The following is a 26,102-nucleotide window of genomic DNA, read 5'->3' as shown; positions in this document are numbered from 1 at the left end:
AGATCAATATTTTTTACTGTACTCCACGTGAGTTCTCATCAAAGCCCTAATAGTTCCTTAACCCTTTCAGTCAATTAATCTTATAGTAAAGGCAAATATTCTATTTCCTTTCCGAATTTGATGCTATATTTGAAAGTATTATATTTCTTGTAGGATCTCCCTTCTAGATGTAGATTAAAGTTTCTCACAATTTAAATGATATTCTGTATTTTTGTTCTATTGGTCAAAATGGTTATCATAGATAGACACAAAATGGCGAGCCATTATTTTGATCAGCAGTTCTATGAGGTGAGGGTACTTCCTCGTAATTTGTGGGCAGTGCCAAGATTTTAGTGACAGCGATGAAGAAATGGTGATAGGTTTACAGGTTAGGTTGATGGGAGGATTTGGGAGAGGAACTTGCATGTCGTAGGTAGGTCATGGTTGCTGTCAAGGCGGCCTATGCGAGCTGCTGCAGAATACCTGACAGTGGTTTAAAGTTTGTGACTTTAGATCTACACAATCATGCCGTATAGCAGGCTGGTTGTTCCCTTGTCCATATCTATACAGGCGACCCCTGTGTTACTGCAGTTTGGGAAATAGAATATTATCCCTATGAAATTTTCATGTATATCCCAAACAAACTGAGCTGTGGAATACAAATTTGCTCTCATTGAATTTTGTTCTTTTAATTTATTTCTTAATGCGTGTGCAGATGATGTAGTTCACATGACAGAAAATTGATGTGGATGGTTTTCTGGAACATGACCTGTCCCATGTGCCGCAGGGAGTCACTTGTGCTCGTTTTCTCAAAGATCTGTCCAAATGAGTATAAATTCCTGTTGTTTGACCCAAATACCTGCATTTCTGACATTTGTTAAATCTGCACTTTCTGGTCACTCATGCCAGCAGCAGCACTTTCCCTCTTTGCATCTGAAAACAACTCCATTGCTTAATGAATTTATTAAAATCCTCCTATACTTCACAAGGACAACCTTACTTTCCTTGATTCTATTACTGCTGTCCCATCCCCAGTACCACTCCATTTAATCTTCTTCAAACAATTTCCAAGATTTTGATACCCTTTCTAAAATTTAATGCTTTGAATTCAATACAGTTCTCCTTCTGAGATCACCTAGTGAATTATAAAACTTCTTTAGTTTTGCAAATAATTCCTCCATTTGTGAAATCCCCTCATTTTTCCTGCCTCTTATAAGTTATATCTTTGTATCAAGTCGATAATAATTTTGCTTGAATCAGATTTGCTTTTACAGGAATATACTTTTTCTTAATTAATTATAATTCTAAAGGTTCCTATTATTAAAATTAAATAATTTGCTTGTATTTTCAACAATGAAAATCATAACATAAAATGTGTCAGTATTCGGCATCTTTATTTTGGAGTTTGCTATTTGGATTTAATAAGCGAGTTCGGTATTCCGACTGCACATGCCCAGGTCATAGATCACTCGCTATAAACATTCTCAGTAGCTTTGCTGCTGCATCGTGTGCAGGCCTGCGTTTCGTTCGATGTCGGGCCCGGGTCTCCGGCGCTGTGGGCGCTATTGAGTTGCTGCTGGCCAGTCCCCGTCCCCTCCCGGGTGTCCCGCCGCTGTCCGGGGGCGGCCGGAGGTTTCCGAGGTGGCCCTGGACTGGCAGGGCGTTGGCCCGGAGTGATGGTGGCCCCGAACTTGCAGCCGACGCGGAAGGGGGGCGCTGGCTCCGGCTCGGCTTTGCTCCGGGCTCCTGGGAGGCCCGTTCCACGGCAGGCTGGGGACCGTCAGCTGCGCCTCCCTGTGGCTATCAGGTTGGTTCCCTCAATGTTGGCGGGTGCCGAGCGCCGGTCATCGGTGGGGATGCACACGGGGTGCTGCGGTGGCTCGGCGGGTCCGGCAACATCTCTGGATAAGGGTCTCGACCCGAAATGTCATCCATTACTTTTCTTCGGGGATGCTGCCTGTCCACAGAGTTGCTGCAGCACTTTGTGTGTGTCCCGGTTGATGGCTGATACTCGGCTTTTGCCGGCGCCGGGGGGGTTGGACGGCGGCCACTGGGTGGGGCAGGGGGTGCAGCTGGCGGTCCCCGGCCCGTCGGGAGCGAGTTCCTCGGGAGTTGAAGCGAGGTTGGGCAGGAGTTGGCGCTTCATCTCCGCGCTGGCAGTGGGCCTTTGGGTCGCTGCTCCTGTCCATTGTCCCGTTGGTCCAGGGCTGACGGTTGGCCCGGCGGGGCAGGTCGAGTTGAGCTGGGATTTGTGCTTCTTCTCCGTGCTGGCTGTGGGCCGCTGCTCCGGGCCGGTGTCCCGTCGGTCTGGGGCTGTTGTTTGGCCAGGCGGAGTTGAGCAGTGGTTGCCGCTACTTCTCCACGCTGGCTGTGGGCCGGTGGGACGATGACGACGACGACGTGGGCGGCCCAGTGGCGCTTCGGCAACGCTTGTGGCGCCAGGGACCTGGGTTCGATCCTGCCTGCAGTAGAGGCGCGGGTCTGTGTGTACGCAGCTGCCGAGATTGTCTCCCCGCCGGTCAAGCCTCCCTGTCTCCCACTCGTATCTGCCCCCTCTCTCTCGTTGTTACACCCCGCTCTCCCGCTACCTGGCACTCCCCGTTCCTCAGATTAAATATATTTTTACACATGAATTATGAATAAAGATTAAAAAAATTATACACAGTTTACCCAGCCAGCGCTTCATTCGCCTTTTCTTTATTGCGAATGACCTTTGACAAATCCCATGATTCCTTGAGTTTCTCGGAATACTGAACTGGCTTATTGATAGTGGAAAGTATCCATGAGCCTACATTGCAGAATGTAGTGCTTAGGGCAGATGGAACGGAACATGTGATTATTAATTTGTTGACATCATCTTGCGACACAAAGTATTTGACCTATTTTAAATCGGGATGCTATCTTTTAGAATTCTATATATTGCAGTGCTTTATTCCAAATCTGTCGTTAAATGCTTTAACTAATGTAGCCAGCTGAAGCCCAGTAGACATTGAACGCATAAAAAGCTGGTGATATTGAAATTTAAACTGCCACTGGTGGACTGTAGTAACTAAAAAAAAGTTTATAATACATTTTATTGTAGACATCGATTTATATTTCTTTCAATTTGCAGTGATTTTACTTGTTATTATGAGTAAAAGTGGAATTAGTACATCAATTGGTACTTTTGTAGACAAAGGTATGATTTCTCACTCCACAGAAACATAGCTGACTAAATATTCTAAAAATGTACTAGCATTATGTTAAAGAACCACTTTTGTACTAATGTTATAATAACTTTAACAGAAGGAAAATGTAAAATTATATATTTTCTGATCTCTGAACATTTTGTAGTTCTATCTAACCAGTTAAGGACTAATGAAGAGTAATCATTGTTGTAACCATTGTTAAATATTAAGGGCCTGTCCCACTTGGGCATCATTTGTGCGTCACGACGCGCGCGTGGTGCGTGGTGAGGTAGGCAGTGACGTGCGGTCGACCCAGGATTTTGGGATGTACAAAATCTTCGCGCGCAAATGACGCCCAAGTGGGACAGGCCCTTTGATGATCACAATAAGCAGCTGAACTGGAATTGATGGCTTTCTAGCCAAGTTTGCAGATGATATGAAGATAAGTAGAGGGACAGATAAGTGTTGAGCAAGTCGGGAGGCTGCAGAAAGTCTTGGGCAGGTTGGGAATGTGGGCAAAGAAGTGGCAATGGAATACAACGGAAGTGCACCTTGGTAGAAGGAATGAAGGTGTAGACTACTTTTCTAAATGGGTAGAGGATTCAGTGGTCCAAAAGGACTTCAGGAGTGCTGTTGCAGCATTCCCAAAAGGTTAATTTGCAGCTTGAGTCAGTGATAAGGAAGGCAAATGTAATGCTAACATTCATTTCAAGGCGACTAGAATAGAAAAGCAAAGATGTGATGCTGAAGCTATATAGGTTTATAAGGAGTAGGAGGGGCCACATTTGGAATATAGTGAACAGTTTTGGGCCCTTTATCTGAGGAAGGAGATGCTGGCAATTGAGAGGGTCCAGAGGAGATTAACGAGAATGATCCTGGGAATTATTGGGTTAACATATGAGGAGGGTTGGATGGCTCTGGGCCTGCACTCGCTGAAGTTTAGAAGGATGAGAGGAGATCTCATTGAAACCTACCGAATTATAAAAGGCCTAGATAGAGTGCACATGGAAAGGATGTCTCCAGTCGAGGGAGAGTTAGAGCTAAAGGGCACAACCTCAGAATAAAAGGAGGTACCTTTAGAATGGAGATGAGGAGGAATTTATTTAGCCAGAATGAATCTGTGGAATTCATTGCCACAGATGGCGGTGGAGGCCAAGACATTGGGTATTTTTAAACTGGAGATCAATAGGTTCATGATTAGTAAGTGGGTCAAAGGTTACAGGGGGAAGGCAGGCGAATGGGGTTGGGAGGGAAAATAGATCAGCCATGATCGAACGGCGGAGTAGACTTGATGGGTCGAATGGCCTAATTCTGATCCTATATTTTATGGTCTTATGGTAATGCAGGAAAACAAATTCATTTCCATGCAGAAACCTTCCATAAAGGTAATGTAATAAACACCAGAATGCACATTTTTGTGATATGTTTACTGAGGAATAAATGTTGACCAGGACATCATAGCATTCCCACATTTCTCTAATGGAATAATAAATCAGCATGTTTTTTTCTTGCAACGGTTTCTTAAATGAGATTTCTGCTCACACATTTATTCCTGGTTGCTCAGCACTTCAACACCCCCTCCCATTCCCAATCTGACCTTTATATTTCGCTTGGGTAGTTTACACCCTAGCGGTAAGAACATTGACTTCTCTAACTTCAGATAGCCCTTGCTTTCCCTCTCTATCCCCTCCCCCTTCCCAATTCTCCCACCAGTCTTACTGTCTCCGACTGCATTATATTTGCCCCCTCCACTGACATCAGTCTGAAGAAGGGTCTCGACCCAAGACGTCACCCATTCCTGTTCCCCATAGATGCTGCCTGACTCGCTGAGTTACTCCAGCATTTTGTGTCTATCACTACATTTATAAACCTGGGTGAGGGTGTTACCAACTGAGCACAATTGATACATTGTGATTTCATTGTGATTATTCTTTTACTTGTAACCTACATATAGAAAAGTCCGTTGTATGTGTAATTTTGTTTCAGATGATTGGCAGAGTTAGCATAATTAATTTTTATTTATTTTCTGTCTTCCTGTCAAGTAGAAGGCAAATTATAGCAAGTTTTGTGGCTTTTCCAACTTTCTGTCTCCTTCATCATTACTATTTCACTAAAGACAAAGTCAGTAGTTATATACTTCATATTTGAGTCTAAACGTTTTCTTTTGAGATGATATGAGTTGTAATCCTAGCAGAAAAATGTAATTAGTCTGCGTGCATTCTTTGGTGCTATGTAGACAGGATTTGGGAGCAGTCTCTGTAGCCCATGTGCTGTTCCAGCATTTCCGTCACATGTTTCCCCTGTCAGTTGGAATGTTTACTGGCAGGGAGCCTCCACTTCTTCCCATTTTAGCCTGCTGTTTAAATCGCAGCAGTAATGTTTTCAATCTGATTTAGAAAAAAAGAGGCTGCTGCTAACACCACTGCTTTTGTGTGGAGGAAAGCGGATAAAAGGAACAAGCGTGGTAACATGCTGCTGCTTTTAACTGTTTTATTTGTCTGGTACACTTCAACTTCGTGTTCACAGTAATGCTCTGACAGATTCCCTGGTGCAGAGTACTGGAAGTTGATTTTGCTTTCCCCTTTGGCTGTGGATGAGATGATAATTAGAAGACCAATGTGCGCTCTTCCGCAGAGCAAATAGACGGCTTTAGCCTAGGGAGGGTGGAGGCTACTAACTGACTGCAAATTAAAAGCTGTGTAGGGATATAGATTTGTGAGGCTTGGTACTACACTCTGAAAACTCAGAGGCATCTTTCTCACAGATGAATGGCGTGGCTTTCTATCTCGTTGGAATTCCACCCTACGTGGAGGCACAAGTAAGTAATAAATACAGAATGCTGGATGCTGTGCAGCTCTGCATTGTCTTAACTCGGGCTGCAGTAATTCTTTTAATTATATTGCATTTGTGACTAAGAGGATTAACACAGGAATGCAAGGCCTTTGAAGCAGAACATAAGCAGGAAAAATAAAGGCAGATTGATTTGTTGCTCTGAGATTGCTTTGTACAGAATGTTGTCGCGAAGTGTTGAGTTCTCTGACCAGGGTTTCAGTCTTTTAACTTGGCTTTAGGTAAGTGGATTTTTGTTTTAAGCATTTGTTGCTGTTCATTTGGCTTCGGTTTGGTAGTAATGTTTTCTGTTTCTGAGTGGGTGCAAGCACAGCCGTGTCCACTTATTTAAAATCAGCCGTGCCTTTCTCTTTGAACAATGCTGCTTTGTAATAGGCACTAGATCGTTCAAGCTTTCTCTTGTTTCCCCTTCTCTCTCTATTCAGAGTTAAAAGAGCAGAAAACAAAACCACGTGTTCTGTGACAAGGATCAGCATTCATCAATCTTTATATCCTTGAAACATTAATTCTCAAATATAGTTACTCATATTGCAACAATTTGAAGTGACAATCTAGAAATTCATTGGTGGGTATAATGAAAATTATTACTGATGTTAAAATGGCCTTTCTTGAGAGCAATATACTATTTACATTGTTCATCTATCCTCCAAAAATCTTGATCTAATGTATCATTGTGCATTTTTGAAGTGGTTGAAGACTGATGTTGTATGAGACTATCTGATTGACTGACTGAAAGTATTAAAAATCTTGATTCTTTTTCTCGTTATAAAGGAAAGCAATATTCTCGATCTAAAGGGTTTTTGATTTATGGATATAAGGGGAATTTTGTTGGTTAGACTGCTTTTATGTATGTTAAATTTTCTCTGCCGCACAGTTGAAGCACCATTATATCACGGAAAGAGACTATTCAGGCCTTTGAAGCAAAAAAAAAACTCAAGTGAAAGTCATAATTAAATCTGCACCCATCAATCTTTGCAACACTGAATTCCAGATCCTAATTATTTGGTGTAGAAAACCAATTTCCTCTCTTTTAATTATTGTACTGGTACTCTTAAATTCATATCCACTGGTTCTAGACATTTCTGACAATGGAAACAGTTTCTCTTCCAGTTCTTTGTCTAGACTTTTTATGATTTTGAACATGTTTGTCAACTTTCCCTTCAACCTCTGAGTCTATGTGCTTGTGATGATAAGCACATTTTTGATTGTACCTGTACTTTACCGTAATAGTGCAAAATCAATCTGACCAGACTTGATTTGCCCTAGCATGGTCTAAGTGAGAACCCCAGTTTATCCAGTCTATATATGTGATACAATTTCTCATCCGTGCATGAGTAAATGCTTGTGAAGATCATTTTGCTTTTCATCATGTTTTTAATTGAAAAGTTAATATTCTGGGTTTAAAAAAAGATTTTACTCATGTCAAACCCACAAAGCAAACTCTTGTGCTGTAACCGAGATTTGCCTAACTCAAAAATTGAGCATTCGTAGTGTAGATGGTTTATGCATGCAACCTATAATGTAGCTACCTCAATACCACTAACCACGCCCAGCCATCTCAGTATAACTGTGATATCTTCCCCTTGCTCCTCCCTTTGGTTCCAGTACGCCTGAAGACTAGATGCAGTCAGTACTGGGACGTGTTTGACATGTGCCTTTATTAAAGACTCAGTAAAGTTACAGTGTGTCAGACTTGGGAACCTTTACATGGTGTCAGAAGTGGGATACGAACCCACGCCTCCAATTGGAGACCAGAGACAAAGCCTCCCCTGCTCGTTCTCCTTCTCCTCCTTCTCCCCCGTCTCCTCCTCCTGGATCACCCGTGCCGGTTGGGTCACCTTCCGCATTCCCGGTTGGGTCTCCGCCGACTTTCTCCTTCCCGGCTGCTACGGCTCCGCCTCCTCTTCTATCTGGTAGGGAGGGTGATGGTGCTATGCGCGCACGCTCGGGTCGGGTTGTCAAACCTCCTGTCCGCTACGGTGATTTCGTTTAAAATTTGCATGTGTTGTATAATCACACTGCCACTGTTATAACTTCAATTTTAGATTTCCAAGGGAAAGGATGTAGATGGTTTATGCATGCAACCTATAATGTAGCTACCTCAATACCACTAACCACGCCCAGCCATCTCAGTATAACTGTGATATCTTCCCCTTGCTCCTCCCTTGGCTCCTTTACACGTAGCTACATGGATTGCTGGTCAGTACGATTTTCTGCTCGACTCTCGATTACGTTATGAGCTGTAAGACCTCTCCGAAATGAATTTCCTTATGCTTCAATTATTGTGTGTTCATAGCTTGTATCAGCAACGCCTTTGAGATCATATCTAGGTGACCATTTTGAATCTTGAAATTGTGAACATTTTTATCTTTTGTGGGCTCTTTCCGTTAAGTATTCTCTTGACCTAGCAACTGTGACCAATGAGGTATGCGTCCTTGATTTTGCCGATAGCAAGTGGTTGCGGTGGGCAGTTACAAAACTAGTAAAGGAATCGCACTCGTTCTGCAATTCTTTTTGTCCTCATCCCAAGGGTGACTTGACTAGCTCAAATGTTAATCCACACCCCAGCAAGAAATTCAAGCCTGCAACATTGATGGTTTTGAGGAATTACTTGGCGAAGTATGTTAGTGACTTTAACCTGCTGTACCATCTGTGCAACTTCTAGTGTTGCTGATTTGTGCTGGCAAATTTTGTGAAACTTTTTACTCCTTTTTAGAGCTTTGAACTTTTTTTTACAATGGAAACATCTTATGCAAGTGCTAATTGCATGGTAACACACAGCAAGTACTCAGAACCGAGCTGTCTGCAAAGAAGCAAGGTTATGTATCATGAATGTTTAATCAGAGTTTCACAGTGAATTATATTCTGTACATCTTGTAATAGTTTAGAATGTACATCTAGGATCTTTTCAGACCTTTTAAATTGATACAAGCATATTGTGTTAGTTTTAAAGGGATTAAAATTGCGTGCTTGTATTTGGAGGCATTGGAATACATTGTAAACAGGACATGCATGTAGATAATGTCGAAAGATAATCTCATTTTGAAAGTCTTTGAACTCCTATTGGTCTGTCTGGCTTGTATTCCCATATGGTAAAAATTATCTTTGAATAAAATGTCGATTTTAAGAGGTGGCTGGGTCTGCTAAAATACAGTATTAACAGTATGCATGTGAAAATTATCATGAGCCACAAAGGACTATATTACCTTGGTTGATGGAAATGCTGGCATTGAGATTAAATTAGCAGATTAAGAATTAAAAATCTTGGTTTTATGACCCTAGAGTGAAGGTTCAAATCTCACTATAGCAGTTAAAGAATTTAAATGTATTAAATTTAAGTAATCTGGAGTAACTATCTAGTATTAACCATGGTGACCATGAACTGCATTTTCTTGAAAATCCATCTGCTCCATTTGTGTCCTTTGGGTGAAGGAAATCAGCTAGATTTTCTGGTAAAGTCTGCATGTGACTTCAGATACCTGGAAATGTAGTTGATACCTAATTTCCCCACAGAATGTTGTAGCAAGCCACTCATCTATATGAAACCCATTACATCAAAACGTAACAAACGAAATGCAAGATGAACCACGTGGAATAGAATTAAGCACCAGATTTGGACACCCCAAAGGCACACCCTGCTCAGTAAATCCTGCAAGACCCTCTTCTTAGACACCTGGGACTGGTGTCTAAATTGGGAAAAGCTGCCTCACAGATTAATTAAATAAAACATGACATAATTGTACTCAATATGTCCAAGAAGAAACTGCAGATGCTGGAAAATCGAAGGTAGACAAAAATGCTGGAGAAACTCAGCGGGTGCGGCAGCATCTATGGAGCGAAGGAAATAGGCTACGTTTCAGCCCGAAACGTTGCCTATTTCCTTCGCTCCATAGCTGCTGCCGCACCCACTGAATTTCTCCAGCATATTTGTCTACCTTTGTACTCAAAATGTTTCAGCTAAAGAACATTTCACATTCTTCTATCACGATCACTGGACATGTTCTGTACCATTGGTGACATAGAATGTGATAGAGTGCTTCCTCTGACCCAAGTGTGTAAAAACCCATAGATACTTCAAACTTGATGTCATTCAGAATAAAGCAGCTTGTTTGATTGATAGCCCATTTCACCCCAATCTAACTATTCACTCTCTCTTTCTCCCTCCATTCTCACACTGCAATGTGTACCATCCACAGAAGGCAGTGTTGCAAGGTCTTTTCAACAGCACATGGATTTTGGTGAGATTACATGAGTACTAAGTTGGATTTTGGACACTGCCCCTACAAAAGGATATATTTGCTGTGAAGATAGTTATGGTTGATCCACTGTTTCCAATGAAGGGTTAGCACTGTGAGGAATGATTGAGTAATGACAATAAAATATATTATTAGGTTAGTCTATAATCACTGAAGTTTAGAAGAATTATTTTCTCTTTCACGTGGCATGTTGAAACTTGCACAAAAATTAACATTTGATTCAGATGCCTAGCACTAGCTTTTAGCTGAATTTCTTGGGGACATTTAACAAAACAAAAATGGAGCATGAGGTGATGTGTTTACGATTGTGCTGGATGACTACAGTCACGGTTGAAGATGGTTTGTCCATGTTTCCCATGAGATATCCGGTTGTGATGCAGTCTTTCCAATGTTGGTTATGGTCGGCTGGCTTCTCAGTTGGATAAATGATGAGATGTTTAATTCAAGCTGTTGAAATGCTCCATCCATCAGGTCCTGCATTGTGCTGCAAAAGCAAGGTTGCTTGTGAGGTTCTTGATCTGGTATTCTGTAGGATTGAATGGCTTTGGTGAGATTCGCAAGACTTTGTGCAATGGCGTCTATGTTTATATTGATATAGTTGGAGATAAGCGAAGTTGTTCTGATTTGTGAAAGCCAGAATCAGGAGTCTGTCAACTGGAGCTGTTATGAGTTTCTCATCTTTCTGCGCATCTGATTATTGAGTTTTCAACCATTAACCAGGAGGTTAATCCCATGTTAAACTGGTCCAGAGCTTGACCTAACAACACCTCAAGAATGCCCATGCTAAAAATAGAAACAGATCAGGTTGAGGAGTAAGAGACAGGATTACATTTTCAGGTTGGGACCTTTCATCAGATCTTGAAAAGGTTAGAAAGCAAACATAATTTAAGTTGCAGGGAAAGGTAAGAGAACAAATGGAATGTCAGTGGTCGGCTGGAAAGAAACAGGGACGATGCAAATAATAGAAGCTGGGATAACAGTAACTTTCAAACTTGCTAATTAGTACAAGAGCAACGTAATGGTTAAAGAGCACTGTCTCACTTGCAGTGTTGTCAGACTGCAGAAACCCCTACAAAGCAGTCATCTTCAACCTTTCTGTTCTAGGAATGGTGTGCCTGCTGGAAATACTCATTGAGAATACTCATTGACAAACCCGCAAAGAAATAATTATTTTTCTCATCTCAACTCAAAATGGTGTGCTGAGTGGTGTGATTGTGAACAAATGCATCAGATAGCAGAAGTAATAAGTATGCAGCTGGTAAAAGGAAAATGTTTGCTGCAATGTCTACCAAAATTTCAGACTAGGTGCCGGTCAAAAATGTGAACACATTGAATGTTTCCTCTTGTCCTACCCTTCCTTGTTTCCTACTCCTTTGTGTAGACCTACTAATTCCAGAGGTTTGCTGAAGAAGCAAGTGTTGACCTCGCAGCATATCCTGAGGAACTGATAACTCGCAGTGCATGAAAGGGTAACCTTACTGAGGGTAGACAAACATAATATCTTGTGATGCCAAGCAGCACAAAATGTATTTTCCATTTCTTTAATGGACAAGTATTTTATAATCCCTGTAAATTTTTGTATAGTTTGTAGTACAATTTCCATCAAAATATAAATGATCGTTAATCAGGCAATGTCTTGCTTTGTTGGGTAAATTTCCTGTTATGCATATTATGATACAACAATCGCTGCTGCTTTTCTGCAACTCAGTAATATAAAAGGGACATGTAAACAGGATTTTACTTGGGTCACTTTAAGTTCCTGTTTTTTGCTCACTTTTTACACTGATTTCCAGATTTATCCTTCTCTGAGATTTTATTTCAGATTACTATCAACAATAAGAATTCATATTGAACCAAATCTTTCTTGTATGAATGTTTAATTGAGATCAGCTTATTGTCATACACAGGGGTGCATTGAAATTCCTTGTTTGCATGAAGCTCATTGAGCTTCATTAACTCATTTATAAATACAATAATGAATGCACTGCAGCAGTGAAATGGTACAAAGTTTGTACTGCAATCTGATGTGGGTACAGAAAAAGTGCTAAAGTGTAATGATGGCGTAACTGAATGAGGTTAAGACTAAGTACGTGGGTTATGTTCACTACTCTGCAGGTTCAGTCGGTTAAGAGCAGAGCAGTTGCCATACCAAACTGAGAAGCATCCTGTCAAAATATTTTCTATAGTGCGAGAGATTCCTCATAAAGATGCTGAATTTCCTCAGGTGCCCAAGAAAGTAAATACGCTGATACACTTTCTTGATCACCACATCATTGTGAAGACAGCAGATTGAGTTGCTGGTGATATGTATGAATGCCTCGCAACCTGAAGCTGTCATCCATTTCTACAGCAAGATTTTCTAATATTTAAAAACTAACTAATGATTACACAAATATCGGATAAATTAATCCAGACTTTAACATCTTATTAAAATGTTAAAAGAAGAAGGTTCATGCTCTTGTATTCAATGATTAAGGCACGGAAACAGTTCAGTGAGCGGTGGGTGGTGTTGTAGCAGTTAAATTAATGGACAATCAAATTTAGATGCCTGCGCTCAATTCCAACCACAGCAGTTATGAAATTACAATCTACTTAATAATCAGGAACTATTGGAAAAACTCAACTGGTTGTTTAATGTCCTTCAGTGGAGGTAACCTTCCCTGTAATGCCTTATGTGATAAGATTTTTTTATTATTATGTCCAAACTCTGCTCCTATAGTTTAGTTTAGTACATTATTGTCACTTGTACCAAGGTACAGCGAACAGTCAAAGAAAAAGGTTGCAACCATTTCTGGGTCAATTTGTCGTTTCAGAAATTCAACCAGGAACTTCCGGGCCTGACCTAATTTCTGCATCATTTTGAAGGAGATGACTTTGCTTCCTGGACGGCATCCCTTTGGGAGCATGTTAGGGTAAATTTGGGTAATATGCCCTGGGAGTGTCGACCATCTTGGGACAATTAAATCGCCACAATTCTCTTCAGTTTAACCAGAATTTGCGTCTCTAAAACTTGTTTGCCTTATTAAAGGTTCAAAAACCATATTGACAAGCCAAAGATTTTGATTTACTTTCTTGTTTTCAGCATTAAAATTATACACAAAAATGTGCAATCTTGTATTGTCAAGTTTCAACCTGCAAAAGCAATTTATTTTTGCATGTTTTAATTTTTTAATTTTGTTGTGGGTTGTCGGATGTGATTTTGAATTGCATATATTGCACATGAGTTCTTTGTTAGGTCAGCAACAACTGGACAAAATTACCACATCATTTTGGAGGATGAATGATCTCTTTGAGATACAAATTTAACAAAACGTCTTGAATCATACTTTCAGGTCAGCTAAAAGTGAGATGGTACTTTGAAATCACTTACCATGTTGTGTTGTTGATTAAAATAATTCAGGAAAGGATCATATGAAATTCAAGATGTGGCCTCCTATCAGTAACACATTGGTTTTGGTACTGCATTGAGTGTCTGTAGATAAATCACTTTCCTTTGAGGAAAAAGACGTGACTTTGAACTGAGCAAAGTGAAGGATACTTCTGTCTGGAATTGGAACATTTCCCTTTTCAGATATCTCAAATTATGGCATTATATGAATGGGTTGCAATGTATAGCTGCCTCCATGCATTTCCAACTGAGTTTCTAAAGACCTCTTCCTGCTGTGTTTCTGGGAATTTTGTTTTAATCATCACACCTGCGCCATGTAATGATAGGAAACAACCAGACTGATTTTAAAAGATGGGCATGCAAAACCGTGTAGATAATTAAAAGTTGCATTATGACGATTAATTTGAAATTGTTTCGGACATCACCGTTATTCATCTCTTATTTTAATAGTAATTCACTTGAAAGTGAATTTTCATCTCTGTTCACTTTGATTTGAATAATGTTCTGATCTTATGAAGATATGTTCCTCCATTAAATTGTGTTATGACAAAGTTGTCAAAGGTGCGGTTTGAAAATCTAGCCTTGAGTAATTATATAAACCTTGTATTTATGTAGGCCTTCTTAATGTAAACATTTATAATTTTATTTTTATTTATTTATTTTTTTTTTGGTTTTTTGTTTTTTTTTGTTTATTTTATTAGAAGTTAATACAATACAAAACAATACAGTGGCACCTAATTTTAGGTGCCAACTATGTCATACCGTAATCCATTCTACGTACAACCTCTAGTTTTATGTTATGAGTAGGCAAGACAAGAAAAAGAAAACAATAGAAAGGGGAAAGAGTGGAAAATAGATGGTAGAGAGTAGAAAAATGTGAAGTGTGGATATAAAAAATAAAAATAAAAAAATAAAATAAAAAAGAAAAGGTGGAAAGTAGAAATAGAAGAAAAGGCCCCTTAAAAGAGAATTTTTCAAATCTATATTCGGAGATGTAGATCTATCCACGTCATGAACTGAAATCAGCAATCCTTATGGTACCGCTGCATCACATGATTCCAAAAAGTCGATGAAAGGAGACCAACTCCTTAAGAATTGGTCATATTTATCTATTAGTCGGAGTCTCATTTCTTCAAGGCGTGCTATGTCCATCATATTCCTAATCCACATTTTAACAGTTGGTATGATTGTATTTTTCCAAAATTTAAGTATCAATTTCTTTCCAATTATTAACCCATAATTAAAAAAAACATTTTGGTCTTTATTTAAATTGGTATCTACTCCTATTATTCCAAATATAATCCATTCCATTTTGGGTTCTATTCTTGACTTGAAGAGCTTTGTAAATATATCAAATATATCACTCCAAAATTTATTCAACTTTGTACATCCTACAAATGAATGTGTTAAATTAGCGTTTTGAAACAAACATTTATCGCATCTGGGAGAGACGTTTGGATAAAATTTATTCAACCTCGTTTTTGAATAATATAGTCTAGGTATGTTGCAAAGCCTACCTGAAGCGTCTTTGAAAATCTGCCGGTGCGGGTGTGCGCGATTTTGGCGCCGTTTAGAGGGGGCGGGTTTAAAACGCGATTTTCTCTAGGCTGTTCAAATCGAAAATGTTCAGCCTAGTTAATTATTAACGAAAAATCGCTGGAAGACCCCGTCGCAAAAGCTATTATTAGGTTTAAAGGCCTTGAATAATAGTTATAGTAGTTTAAAAATCAATCTCTAAACCCGCGCCCGACAGCAACCGCAGGGTCTCATAAAGCAAACCACAGAAGTTAGACTGTATATTTTTACATTCAAAAGGGCTTCTAAAGATCCCTTTATACTAAGTTTAATATTGCGAGTAGCTCAATTTGGGCCCATTATATCCCGCAGTATTTTTCTCGGCATTTGGGGCACAAATCTACCGCAATGTGAACGTTCTAAACCAGCGCGTTCCACAGGGACCCACTGGAAAGCTGATTTAAATGGGCATTTATTTACAGCAATTAAACACTAAATTCCTTCCATTTGGTCTATAAATTAATGTAAATGAGATTTAAAAATCATGTTTTATTGTGAATTATTTGTGAATATTATTTGGACATTTAGGCTATTTAAAAATGTTAATCATTTATTAAGAAATGGATAGATGTTTAGATCTAGTAATTGAAGTCTGAAATTAGCTACAATTAGGTAACTAACTAATTATATGCTTTAATTTCAGGTCATCCAAGTAAGATTATTTTATATTTGTTTCAGAATGCTTCAATCTATGATAACTGAAAATTTCATTCAGTTCTCTTAATTTTTAAGAAAGTTATGGGCTTTTGACTGTTCACGATCACAACTTTTTTGTTATGCCCATAGAAAATCAATAGGGAACAAGATGCTCATTTCCGAGTATGAAAATGGCCATAACTTTTTAAATACTTGAGATATGAAAGTGAATTAGGTGTCAAATTAAACTTATTTTTATGCTTTATCTGATGGGATAAATTACAGACTTGATTTTTTAAATCTCAAAATTTTGTAACATTGCTATATAGTCTATGTAATAATTTGAATTGAATTAAATTATGTCTTGTATTAATAGAACAGTTATGTGTATTCATCAAATACTTTTCCCATCTATCCTTCGAGATCTTTATCATTAGCTCGTGTTCCCAATCTTCCCTTAGTGCTTCTGTTGAGGGTGATTCTCTATCTAATATATTATTATAAAAGTATGAAATTAATTTTTGTGAATCAGCCTTAATATTCATTGCTTCTTCTAAAGGGTCTAAAAATATAGTTTGAAATCTATGTATATATTTCTTCATAAAGTCACATACCTGTATATATTTAAAATATTGATTACCCTTCAATTTAAATTTAAATTTTAATTGTTGAAATGATAACAGTTTACCCAATTCATACATATCCCCTACTTTCCTAATCCCCAGTCTATCCCATTGTTGATATGTGTTGTCGATGAGAGAAGGTTTGAATGCGGGGTTGTTCAATAGTGGGATTAGTACTGATAAATTATTTAATTTCAAGGATACTTTTATTTGTTTCCAAATTCTTATTATATTGTGAATAATTGGGTTCTTCTTGTATATTATACTATTCAATTTTATCGGTGAGAGCAGGATCGTTCCTATATTTATAACATTTATAATTTTATGCACTTTTGTTTGAGGTCAGAAATTAGTAGTATTAGATTGTAAGTTTCGATGAAAAGCATTGTTAGCGATGAAAGCAAATACTATATATTCGAATCAGAACAGTCAATAACTTAAATATTATAGAACTGAGAAATTATCACCACAAACTTTGTGGTACTTTATCTTAATATGGGACTGATGTAACATGAATTGTCTTGATATGATACCATACCATCCACTTAGTTTACTTTTTAGTTCCTCCAGCTATTCTCTTAAAGATTTTGAAATTCTATCATTTTTTCATCATAAGTTTAAATATTACCACTTTGTTCAGAAGCCATGTTGGATAACTCATTGATTTTTATTAAATGCAATCTTGCGACAGGAAGCATGTTACCTTGCTGCAAGTTCCTTGTGTCTTGTTATTACACATTTTTGGAACTCACATCTGTTGATCTGTTGAAGCACTTTGTTGTGGAGTTTTTTTTAATCGCATTATCATTTTGTGTTGGGGTATTATTAGACATTGACTGTTAAATGTGTTGGGTTTTTTTTCTCTTCTCATTCTCCTCTTCACTTCAGCTCCCATGGTTTCAATTTTGGCTTATGCCGTTGTGGGTAAGATTACATAATTAACCTAATAAAACCGAACAGTGGGACTTCATTCATCTTTTTAGAAATATGAAGGGTTATCACATTCTGAATAGTCTGAAGCAGAGATGCTGCCTGACCTGCTGAGTTACTCCAGCATTTTGTGTCTATCTTTGTTATCATTCATTATCACCTATATTTATAACATGTTTAAGAAAGAACTGCAGATGCTGGAAAAATCGAAGGTAGACAAAAGTGCTGGAAGAACTCAGCGGGTGAGGCAGCATCTATGGAGAGAAGCAATAGGTGACGTTTCGGGTCGAGACCCTTCTTCAGACTGATTAGATTGGTTGATTGTTCTGAATATTGAGTTTTTCCTCAGAGTTTAACACTGGTTGTAGTGTATATAATGATAACTGTACCTTTAAGAGCTGAGCAGCGGATGGTGTGATTTGAGTCATGTGATATATTCATTATCTTATCAGTCTCATGAATATGTGTGTGAGTATGAGCAGTGTACTTGCTTGACTGAAACGTATGTCTGTTTCTGTCTACATGCCACTGCTGTAATATCTTACAGTCCTAATGTATCCTCTAGATTGTTGCCTTTCATTTGTAGCCAAAATTCCATGTCTGTAACAGTTATTTTAATTTGTAAGCTCAGCACATGTTATTGACCGTTAGCTGTGCACTTATCTACTGAGAACTTCCAGGGATTACTTGAATGAATTATTGTCGTTTATCAGTCGTGTTTCACTTGAGTTTGTGTTTAAACTTTTGCCTTGGTATGTGCTCTATGCCTGTCACTTCAATAGAGGATTGCTGTAAGTTTTAAACCAGCACCTGGTGCACAGTCAGATCTCAACAACTGCCACTTTAAGCAAAGAAAAAGTGTGAAAACTCTTTTGTTTTATAGTATAGAATAATTAAATTTATAGATATTGTATTCCAAGCAGTATTATATAAAATAAAAAGATCCGTTTACTTATATAGCATCTTTAAGCACAAATCACTTCAGTGTCTGTATGTGGTCCTGAAATGTAGTCGCTATTGTAGGAATTATAGCAGCCAGATAGATTGTGATTTGGTGATTCTGAATGAGACATTTGGTTTTGGAGTGGTGCCACGGGTTGGAACAACAACACATTTGTGGTTGGCAGGTTAATGGAGAGGATTCTGGGGGATAAGATGTATATGCATTTGGATAGGCAAGGGGGTTGATTAGGGATAGTCAGCATGGCTTAGTATGCGGGAGAACATGTCCTACGAATATGAGTTTTTTTTGAAGAAGTAACCAAAAAGGTGATGAGGGCAAAGCTGTAGATATTGTTTAAATGGACTTTAGCAAGGCATTTTGTTAGGTTCTGCAAGGTGGACTCTCATGGGATCCAGGGAGAGCTAGGCGACTGGATAGTGAATTGGCTTAATGGGAGGAAGCAGAGGGAGATGGTGGAAGATTGGAGGCCTGTAACTAGTTGTGGTTAAGGGATCAGTGCTGGGCCCATTGGTTTTTGTGGTTTAGATGAGAATATAGAAGGCATGATTTATAAGTTTGCAGATTACACTAAAAGGGTTGTATCATAGATAGCGAAGAAGGTTATCAAAAATTACAACAGGATCTTGATCATTTGGGTGAGTGGGCTGGGTTCTACATGACTCGAGCAAGCCTCAGCTGTCTCCCAACTTTGAAAACTGGGAACTGTATGTATATTTATATAACATAGTACAGGTAAGTTTATACAGTCAAGAATCAAGAGTGTTTTATTGTGCTATGTCCCAAAACGGAACAATGACATTCTTACTTGCAGCAGCACAACAAATCTGTAAATATAGCATCTGTAAAACCCATAATAAACATTAAAAAACATCCTGAGAAATAAATAAACAATAATAATGCAAAGTCAAAAATAATGCCCCTGTCTATATAGTTCAGAGCCTATTTGGAGGTTGTAGTGTTTAATAGCCAGGTGGTTGTAGCGAAGAAGCTGTTCCTGAACCTGGATGTTACAATTTTCAGGCTCCAGTACCATCTTCCCGATGGCCGGAGTGAAGTGAGAGTGTGGCCAGGGTGGTGGGGGTCTGTGATGATGCTGGCTGCCTTTTTGAGGCAGCGACGCTTGTAGATCCCTCTGATGTTGGGGAGGTCAGTGCCCGTGATGGACTGGGCAGTGTTCACCCCTTTTTGTAATCTTCATTCCTGGGTGATCAAAGCCAAACCAGGCCTTGATGCAACCGAGGCTCTCCACTGTACACCTGTAGAAGTTCAAGAGAGTATTTGTTGACATACCAAATCTCCTCAACCTTCTAAGAAGTAGAGGCCTTTGTTGGTATCTATACTCTTCAGTAGGGTAATGCATCGCAATATGTGATAGCCTTTTAATATTGAAAGAATGTTTAGTTATTTAATAGTATATCTCTCAATAATTATTGTAAATAATCTGTAACTGCATAATAAGTCTGTTCATATCTAATGTCACTGGTACATAACCTGCTCAAAGCTGCTAGTTTAAAGCCCTGTCCCACTGTACGAGTTAATTCCAAGAGCTCTCCTGAGTTTGCCCTGATTCAAACTCGGATATTTACGGTAATGGCCACCATGTTGAAAAATCTTCACGAGTCTTCCCGTGGATACCTGCCGTTAGCAAGTCTTCCCGAGTACCTGCCGTTAGCGTTACGAGCCGGTAAGAGACGTCCCCGAACTCTGACGTACCCGCTACGTTCATTCTCCGTGCTTACCACGAGCCTGATTTTTTTTTAAACTCGGGAGAGCTCTTGGAATGAACTCGTACTGTGGGACAGGGCTTTTATTCTGTAATGTAAAATAGGAAATTTAGACGTTAAAATTCAGCTTTTAATGATGATGCATTGGCAAATAATTTTGCATATATGGTTTTTCAAGTCCTTTCACCCTTGGATTAAATGTGTTTGGGTTTTTCTGTACTTAGCCTGCTAATTCTGCAATATAGTGTAATAACTGCTTTTGACATTATTATTTAGCAATTACTTTATAAATTGCCTCCTGTGGTCTGTTAATAAAACTGTTGACCAACAACTTAAATTCCTGCTTTTCATTGAATGCAGGTATTATCTATAGTGTTATAGTCTTTCCACTGAATCCACATTGAAAAGATTCCTGGCCAGTCCTTTCTTCATGTCATTCTGTCACCCTTTTCTACCAAGCTGAAAAGGGAGGAGGAAATAACAGAGATGCTGGATTTGGCTGTTATGAATAATTGTAGGATGTTTCAATGCACTTTATTTTAGAGGTATTTTAGGGAGAACATTACAGAAGTTTTATATTAAGACTCCTCCCACTCTTGTTCTGCTTTCAGAAGCAAATCCTCAGCAATACTTGTTGCTAGGCAGACATTTATTAGGTTTCTGCTGCATGGTGGAATTGTAGGAAAAGTGCTGTGGTTGTTGCAGTTAAATAAAGTTTGGTTCTGTGAGATTTTTTACTGACTACTACCATAGCAACTACTTAAATACAAGGATTACTAAACCTGTAATCTGTTGACAACGTAGAACAGTTTATCATCTATATATGATACTAATTATATGATACGAATTTGGAGAGCAAGACTCATGAATGAGTCATGAAGCAGGAGAAACAGAGGTCCAATATTATGTTCTTTTTGTACAACAGTTCTGCCAGATATCCATTATGCCATGTATCCTGGATTTTATTTTGTCATGCATTGAAAGTAACTTTGTAAAGGGTGGGAAGGCTAACAGCTGGGCCTTGAGAATGTAAAGAATTTCAATATTAGCCAAAAAGCAAAAAAATATATAGATGTGGATAAATAGAACAAAAAAATTGTGGGAAAATGGGACACTGTTTCGGTTGATTTTTCATCAGAGCTAGGAAAAATTTAAAATTAAGCAGTTAATTCATTAGTGTTTGGGAGTTCACAGTTGTACATAGAGGACTCTTGAAGAGATTAAATGTTTGGAATAGAGTCCATGAAATAATTGGATTGTAGACTGTACAATGGGAAAGATTAGTCAGTTGAGCACCTATCTCTGCTGCCCTTCATCGTTTTACTCTGTATGTGTCTGTGTGTCTGTGTCTGTGTGTGTGTGTGTGTGTGTGTGTGTGTGTGTGTGTGTGTCTGTGTCTGTGTCTGTGTGTGTCTCTGTGTGTGTGTGTGTGTGTGTGAGAGAGAGATGGCAGAATGCATGGAAACAAATGTTTCAAGAGCTTGTTATTACTCTAATAGAACAGGAAAAGATCTGATTCAAGGTTGGATAGTATTTATAACTTTGGTGTTTCCCAATAATGGTCAGTCTTTTCCTGTAAACTGCATTCTTTTCCTGTAGTTTAGCAGTGTCATCAGCTGGGAAACGTTGGGAGTGACCATTATGAATGTGAGTGTTTAAAAGTTCTACATTAAATGCACTGTAAAGTGACATGTTTGCCCAGAAATGTGACTTCTTCTGCTTTTGGTAAGCTAAAACATTTTGTGCTCCATGTCCCACCAATCCTTAAAAAGTAGTGAAATTGGTCAGAGATATTTGGAACAACATTAGGCTAGTTTACGTCCAAATCAGAAGCTTTAAAATGTGACCCAAGCAAATTCCAACAGTTTTCGAAATCAGCAGACTACAACAATGCTTCAGGGGAGAGCTTGCAGATTTATCAGAAGGGACAGAGATATCCTGGTCAATGCGACATCTATCAGGGTGAGGTGCAGTGCACATGTACATGTTTATTAAGGCATGCTCATACAGAAGGAGGCCATTGTCTTTCAGATTTACATTCATAATTTCACTCTAATCCAGGCCTGTCCCTGTTATAAAAGAGCAGTTTGAAGCTCTTCAGAAACATACCATTTGTGCACAGATTATTCCTCTTAGTGGACATCGGCAAAGAACCCATGAGCAGCTTGTGGTTTTACAGGAGAAGGGGGTGCTACACATGAGCAGCTAAAGGGACTGTCCCACTGCGGCGACCTCATTTGCGAGTTTAGAAGAGTTTGAGCTCGACTCAAACTCGCAGCATGGTCAACACGTGGTCCTAGGAGGTCCTTGAAAGTCACTGGAACTCTCCTTCATGCTCGAGGGAAGTTCCCGCATACTCGTGGCCTCAGTTTGGTCAAGGAAAAATTTTCAGCATGTTGAAAACATTTCCGCGAGTAAAAATCGGTCCGCATGGTTCTTTTGAACTCGTTGTGCAGGGAGTGGGGTCGCTAGGCAGTCGAGGTAGCCGTTGGCAATCTCCTTTGTTGACTGGGCATTTTAATTGGCTCATTGGAGTTTTCAGATCCAAGGAAAACCGACCGGTAATGTTAAATGCTCACTAAACTTTATTTAAAGTTGTCTGGCTTCTTAAAAGTGTCTCCACTCCTTCTCTCCCCTCTTCTCTCCCCTCTTCTCTCCCCTCTTCTCTCCCCTCTTCTCTCCCCTCGTCTCTCCCCTCGTCTCTCCCCTCGTCTCTCCCCTCGTCTCTCCCCTCGTCTCTCCCCTCGTCTCTCCCCTCGTCTCTCCCCTCGTCTCTCCCCTCTTCTCTCCCCTCTTCTCTCCCCTCTTCTCTCCCCTCGTCTCTCCCCTCGTCTCTCCCCTCGTCTCTCTCCTCGTCTCTCCCCTCGTCTCTCCCCTCGTCTCTCCCCTCGTCTCTCCCCTCTTCTCTCCCCTCTTCTCTCCCCTCTTCTCTCCCCTCTTCTCTCCCCTCTTCTCTCATCCCTTCTCTCCCCCCGCGCTCTCTAAAGGACTTACTGTACTGTGCCAGCCGTCTTTTACCTTCCTGTTCATCGCGGGTGTGAATTTCAGACAGCGCTTCCCCGCCTTCCCTGACCCCACTTTCCCTGACCCCTGCCTTTGCGATGTGTGTGCGTGTGGTGCAGATGGTTGATCCGGCTCGCGGTTTAATCGCTGACGGTCGATCCGGCTCGAGGTTTTACAGGCGCGTCGCCTCGAGCTTGAAGGTCGACGACAGTCGCTGAAAAGTCGCGTTACTGGGACAGGCCCTTAACTCTTCTCCATGAACAGAAACATATTGTTTGTCTGCTAACGCCATGTATAAGCAGATGGTTGGCACTCTTGAGCAGATCACTCGGCTTGACAAGCTTTGGAGAGTGAAACAAACATAAGGGAATTCATTTTGCTTTCACGGCGGCAATGGCATGCTCCTACAACTGAAACCCTCCTACCCAAATCGCTCCCACCTCATCTCTCAGCCCACATGCATGCTCTTCTTCATATTACACAGAGAGCTGCTATGAAGTGTGAAGAGAGCTGGTTCCATGCACATAAGAGTCAGAATCTGTCATTTGGGTCTAACGGTTAAAACAATGGCAGCGAGGTCTGTGATAGCAATCCGTTATAATGTTATCTTCTAAGTCCTTTGGCAGGTAAGGTCAGAAAGTGTCATTCACTTGCAGGGACACCACAGCCACATAAATCTGTGCCTCGCAGCAGTTTATCCCAGAGTGTGCCTTCCAGTGGTCTTAGTAGTGCGCAACCAGTCCATCTGAAGCAATTGGTTCTTGTGGGTCGTTGCGGATATCTGTATGGACTCAAAGTGAAAGGGTTATTGCAGCCTCTGTGGAAACACTGCAGCACATCAATCACATCACATCAAAATCTAGGACATCAAAGTACACCTACTAGGTTGTTACATTGTTATGCAAGTTTATAGGATAAAAGGTTATGATTTTCCATTAATTTATTAATTGCTAAGATTTTGTTACAAATTTAAGTTTTCACTTGGGGCAAATAATATACCTAACTGCACATTCATGTCTGCCTCATAGTTAATTATTTGTGATGTTCAGAAATAGTGGTCTTGTCCACCTCCTGCTCCCTGCACCTATAACGTGCAGCAAAAAGCGGCATCACTTCTACCTCCCAAGGGAATTCACCTCCATCTTCATGACTGGGTTCTACATCCCGCCACAGGCAGACGATCTGCTGGCCCTAGAAGAGCTGCACACCCTGGTCAACAAATACCAGACCGCTTACTCCATCATAGTCGGAAACTTCAACAAGGTAAATCTAAATTTCCAAACTCTGAGTTTCCTGCAGCACCGAAGGATCAAATACTCTCAACCATTGTTATCCCACCTTCAAAATATCCAATTCTTCGCAATTCGTTTCTAAGCCTAAGCAACTCAGTTCATATCCAGAGACTGCTAAAGTGAAAATGACCCCGCTTCCATCCCTCTCTCAGGCTGTGCATTCCAGATACTCATCACTCTCTGGGTATGGGCCAAGTGCTGGGAGATGGAAACTCTGCTGGTAACAGCCTTTTTAATCGCAAAACACCTATCAGCCATGTCAACCATTGGCCGTTGCTGCTTGCTGCTGAACCACTTTAGGATCCAGTTTGCTACCTGAAATCCTGTGAATTATTTACTTGCATAACCAAACTGTAATTTGGAACCTTGTCACAAGCTTTGCAAAGGTCTGCGCAGATTATAGCAAATGTTACATTCATGAAAAAATCCAATCAATTTAGTAAAATCGGACCTTTCCGTAACATGCTGAGTAATCCTGACAATGTGTGTCGAAGTGAAGGTTTATACTGCTTCTTGGAATGGTTTCCAATTGTTTTCCCACTGGCATGCAATACTTGGCTTATTCCTTTTGTTTTTAAAATGGAAGGGGTAATAAAGGGAGACGCTGATGAAGTAAATTGTAGAGTCTTGGGGAGCATTGATGATGAGACGAATCTTGGAGTAGAAATCCATAGATCTTTGAAGGTGACAAAACCAAGTAGGAAATGTGGTGAGGAAGGCACTTGGGATACTGACTTTCATTACTTGGGGCATTGAATACAAAAGCAGGGAGGTTCCACTTCAATTATATAAAACTTTGCTTGGCCTCATCTGGAGTACTGTGTGAAATTCTGTAAGGGAATTGTGAAACTTGTATGGTGCCAAGTCCATGCAGTGCTTTCACTTTAAGCCTCACAAATTGATATCATTTTGGAGCAAACCAACTGTGTATGGACCACATATGACAATGGAATTACTTTTTGTCAATCGACTGAGAGCCTTGTGTCTGAATAATGTCTTTGTAAACCTTTAACAAATGTGGACATGCCCAAATGCTGAAAATTCAACTTTGTCCTCTAACTGAAAATTAATCTTGCTGTGTTGATGTGAACATTTTATACTAAATTATACTTAACCTAAACTATATTCACACTAATACCCTTTCTTAAACATATGGTTCATAGATTCCATGAGCCCAGAAACAGGTTCTTCAGCCAAATCGTCCAAGCCAACAAAGATGCCCCATCTAAGGAGTCTCATTTGCGTGCATTTGGCCCATTTCTTCCTAAATTTTTTCTATCCTATAGCAAGGTAACCAAAAGTGAAAACAATACTCCCAAGTGCAGTGTCACTAACTTCTCGAACTTCAATTTTTTGACTGATGAAGGCCAGCATATCGAAAGCCGCCTTCACTCTTTCTACCTGCACTGCCACTACAACACGCCCCTGGACCCTACCGTTCACTGTAAAGGTCCTGGACTGGTTTAACTTTCCAAAATGGAACACCTCACTGTATGTAATTTATTTGATCTCATCATGGCTGAAGAACAGTGGGTACGGAAGCTTCCTAGTACATCATTTATATCATGAATGTATGGTGAGCAGGATTGTTTTCTTTCTAACTGTACTTTCAACATTATACTTGAATGTTCTTCTCTTCTGCTGGTCAGATTTCATCCGGTGTACTTTGTTCTATTTTATATTTTAGTTTTCTAGCATGTCTTTTCTTCTGCAAA

At 39.8% G+C, this 26,102-nt stretch overlaps 1 protein-coding gene across 4 annotated transcripts in view; it reads left to right on the top strand.

Moving 5' to 3' along the window:
- The window catches only part of arhgap23 (Rho GTPase activating protein 23), a 279,609-nt gene that overhangs the window by 95,994 nt on the left and 157,513 nt on the right, over window positions 1-26,102 (top strand). Inside the window, exon 1 of one of the 4 annotated variants that reach the window (XM_033034903.1) lies at window positions 5,479-5,964. The exons of the other annotated variants lie outside the window; for them this stretch is intronic. Coding sequence (XP_032890794.1) covers window positions 5,911-5,964 — 54 coding nt within the window. The 5' untranslated portion in view covers window positions 5,479-5,910. Of the gene's footprint in view, window positions 1-5,478; window positions 5,965-26,102 lie in introns of those variants that run through there. 4 annotated transcript variants of the gene reach the window in all.

The sequence above is a fragment of the Amblyraja radiata genome, chromosome 16, assembly GCF_010909765.2.
Source record: "Amblyraja radiata isolate CabotCenter1 chromosome 16, sAmbRad1.1.pri, whole genome shotgun sequence".
NCBI classification, from domain to species: domain Eukaryota; kingdom Metazoa; phylum Chordata; class Chondrichthyes; order Rajiformes; family Rajidae; genus Amblyraja; species Amblyraja radiata.
Note: the sequence above shows the minus strand (reverse complement) of the source record. Positions and strands in the feature narration are given on the sequence as shown.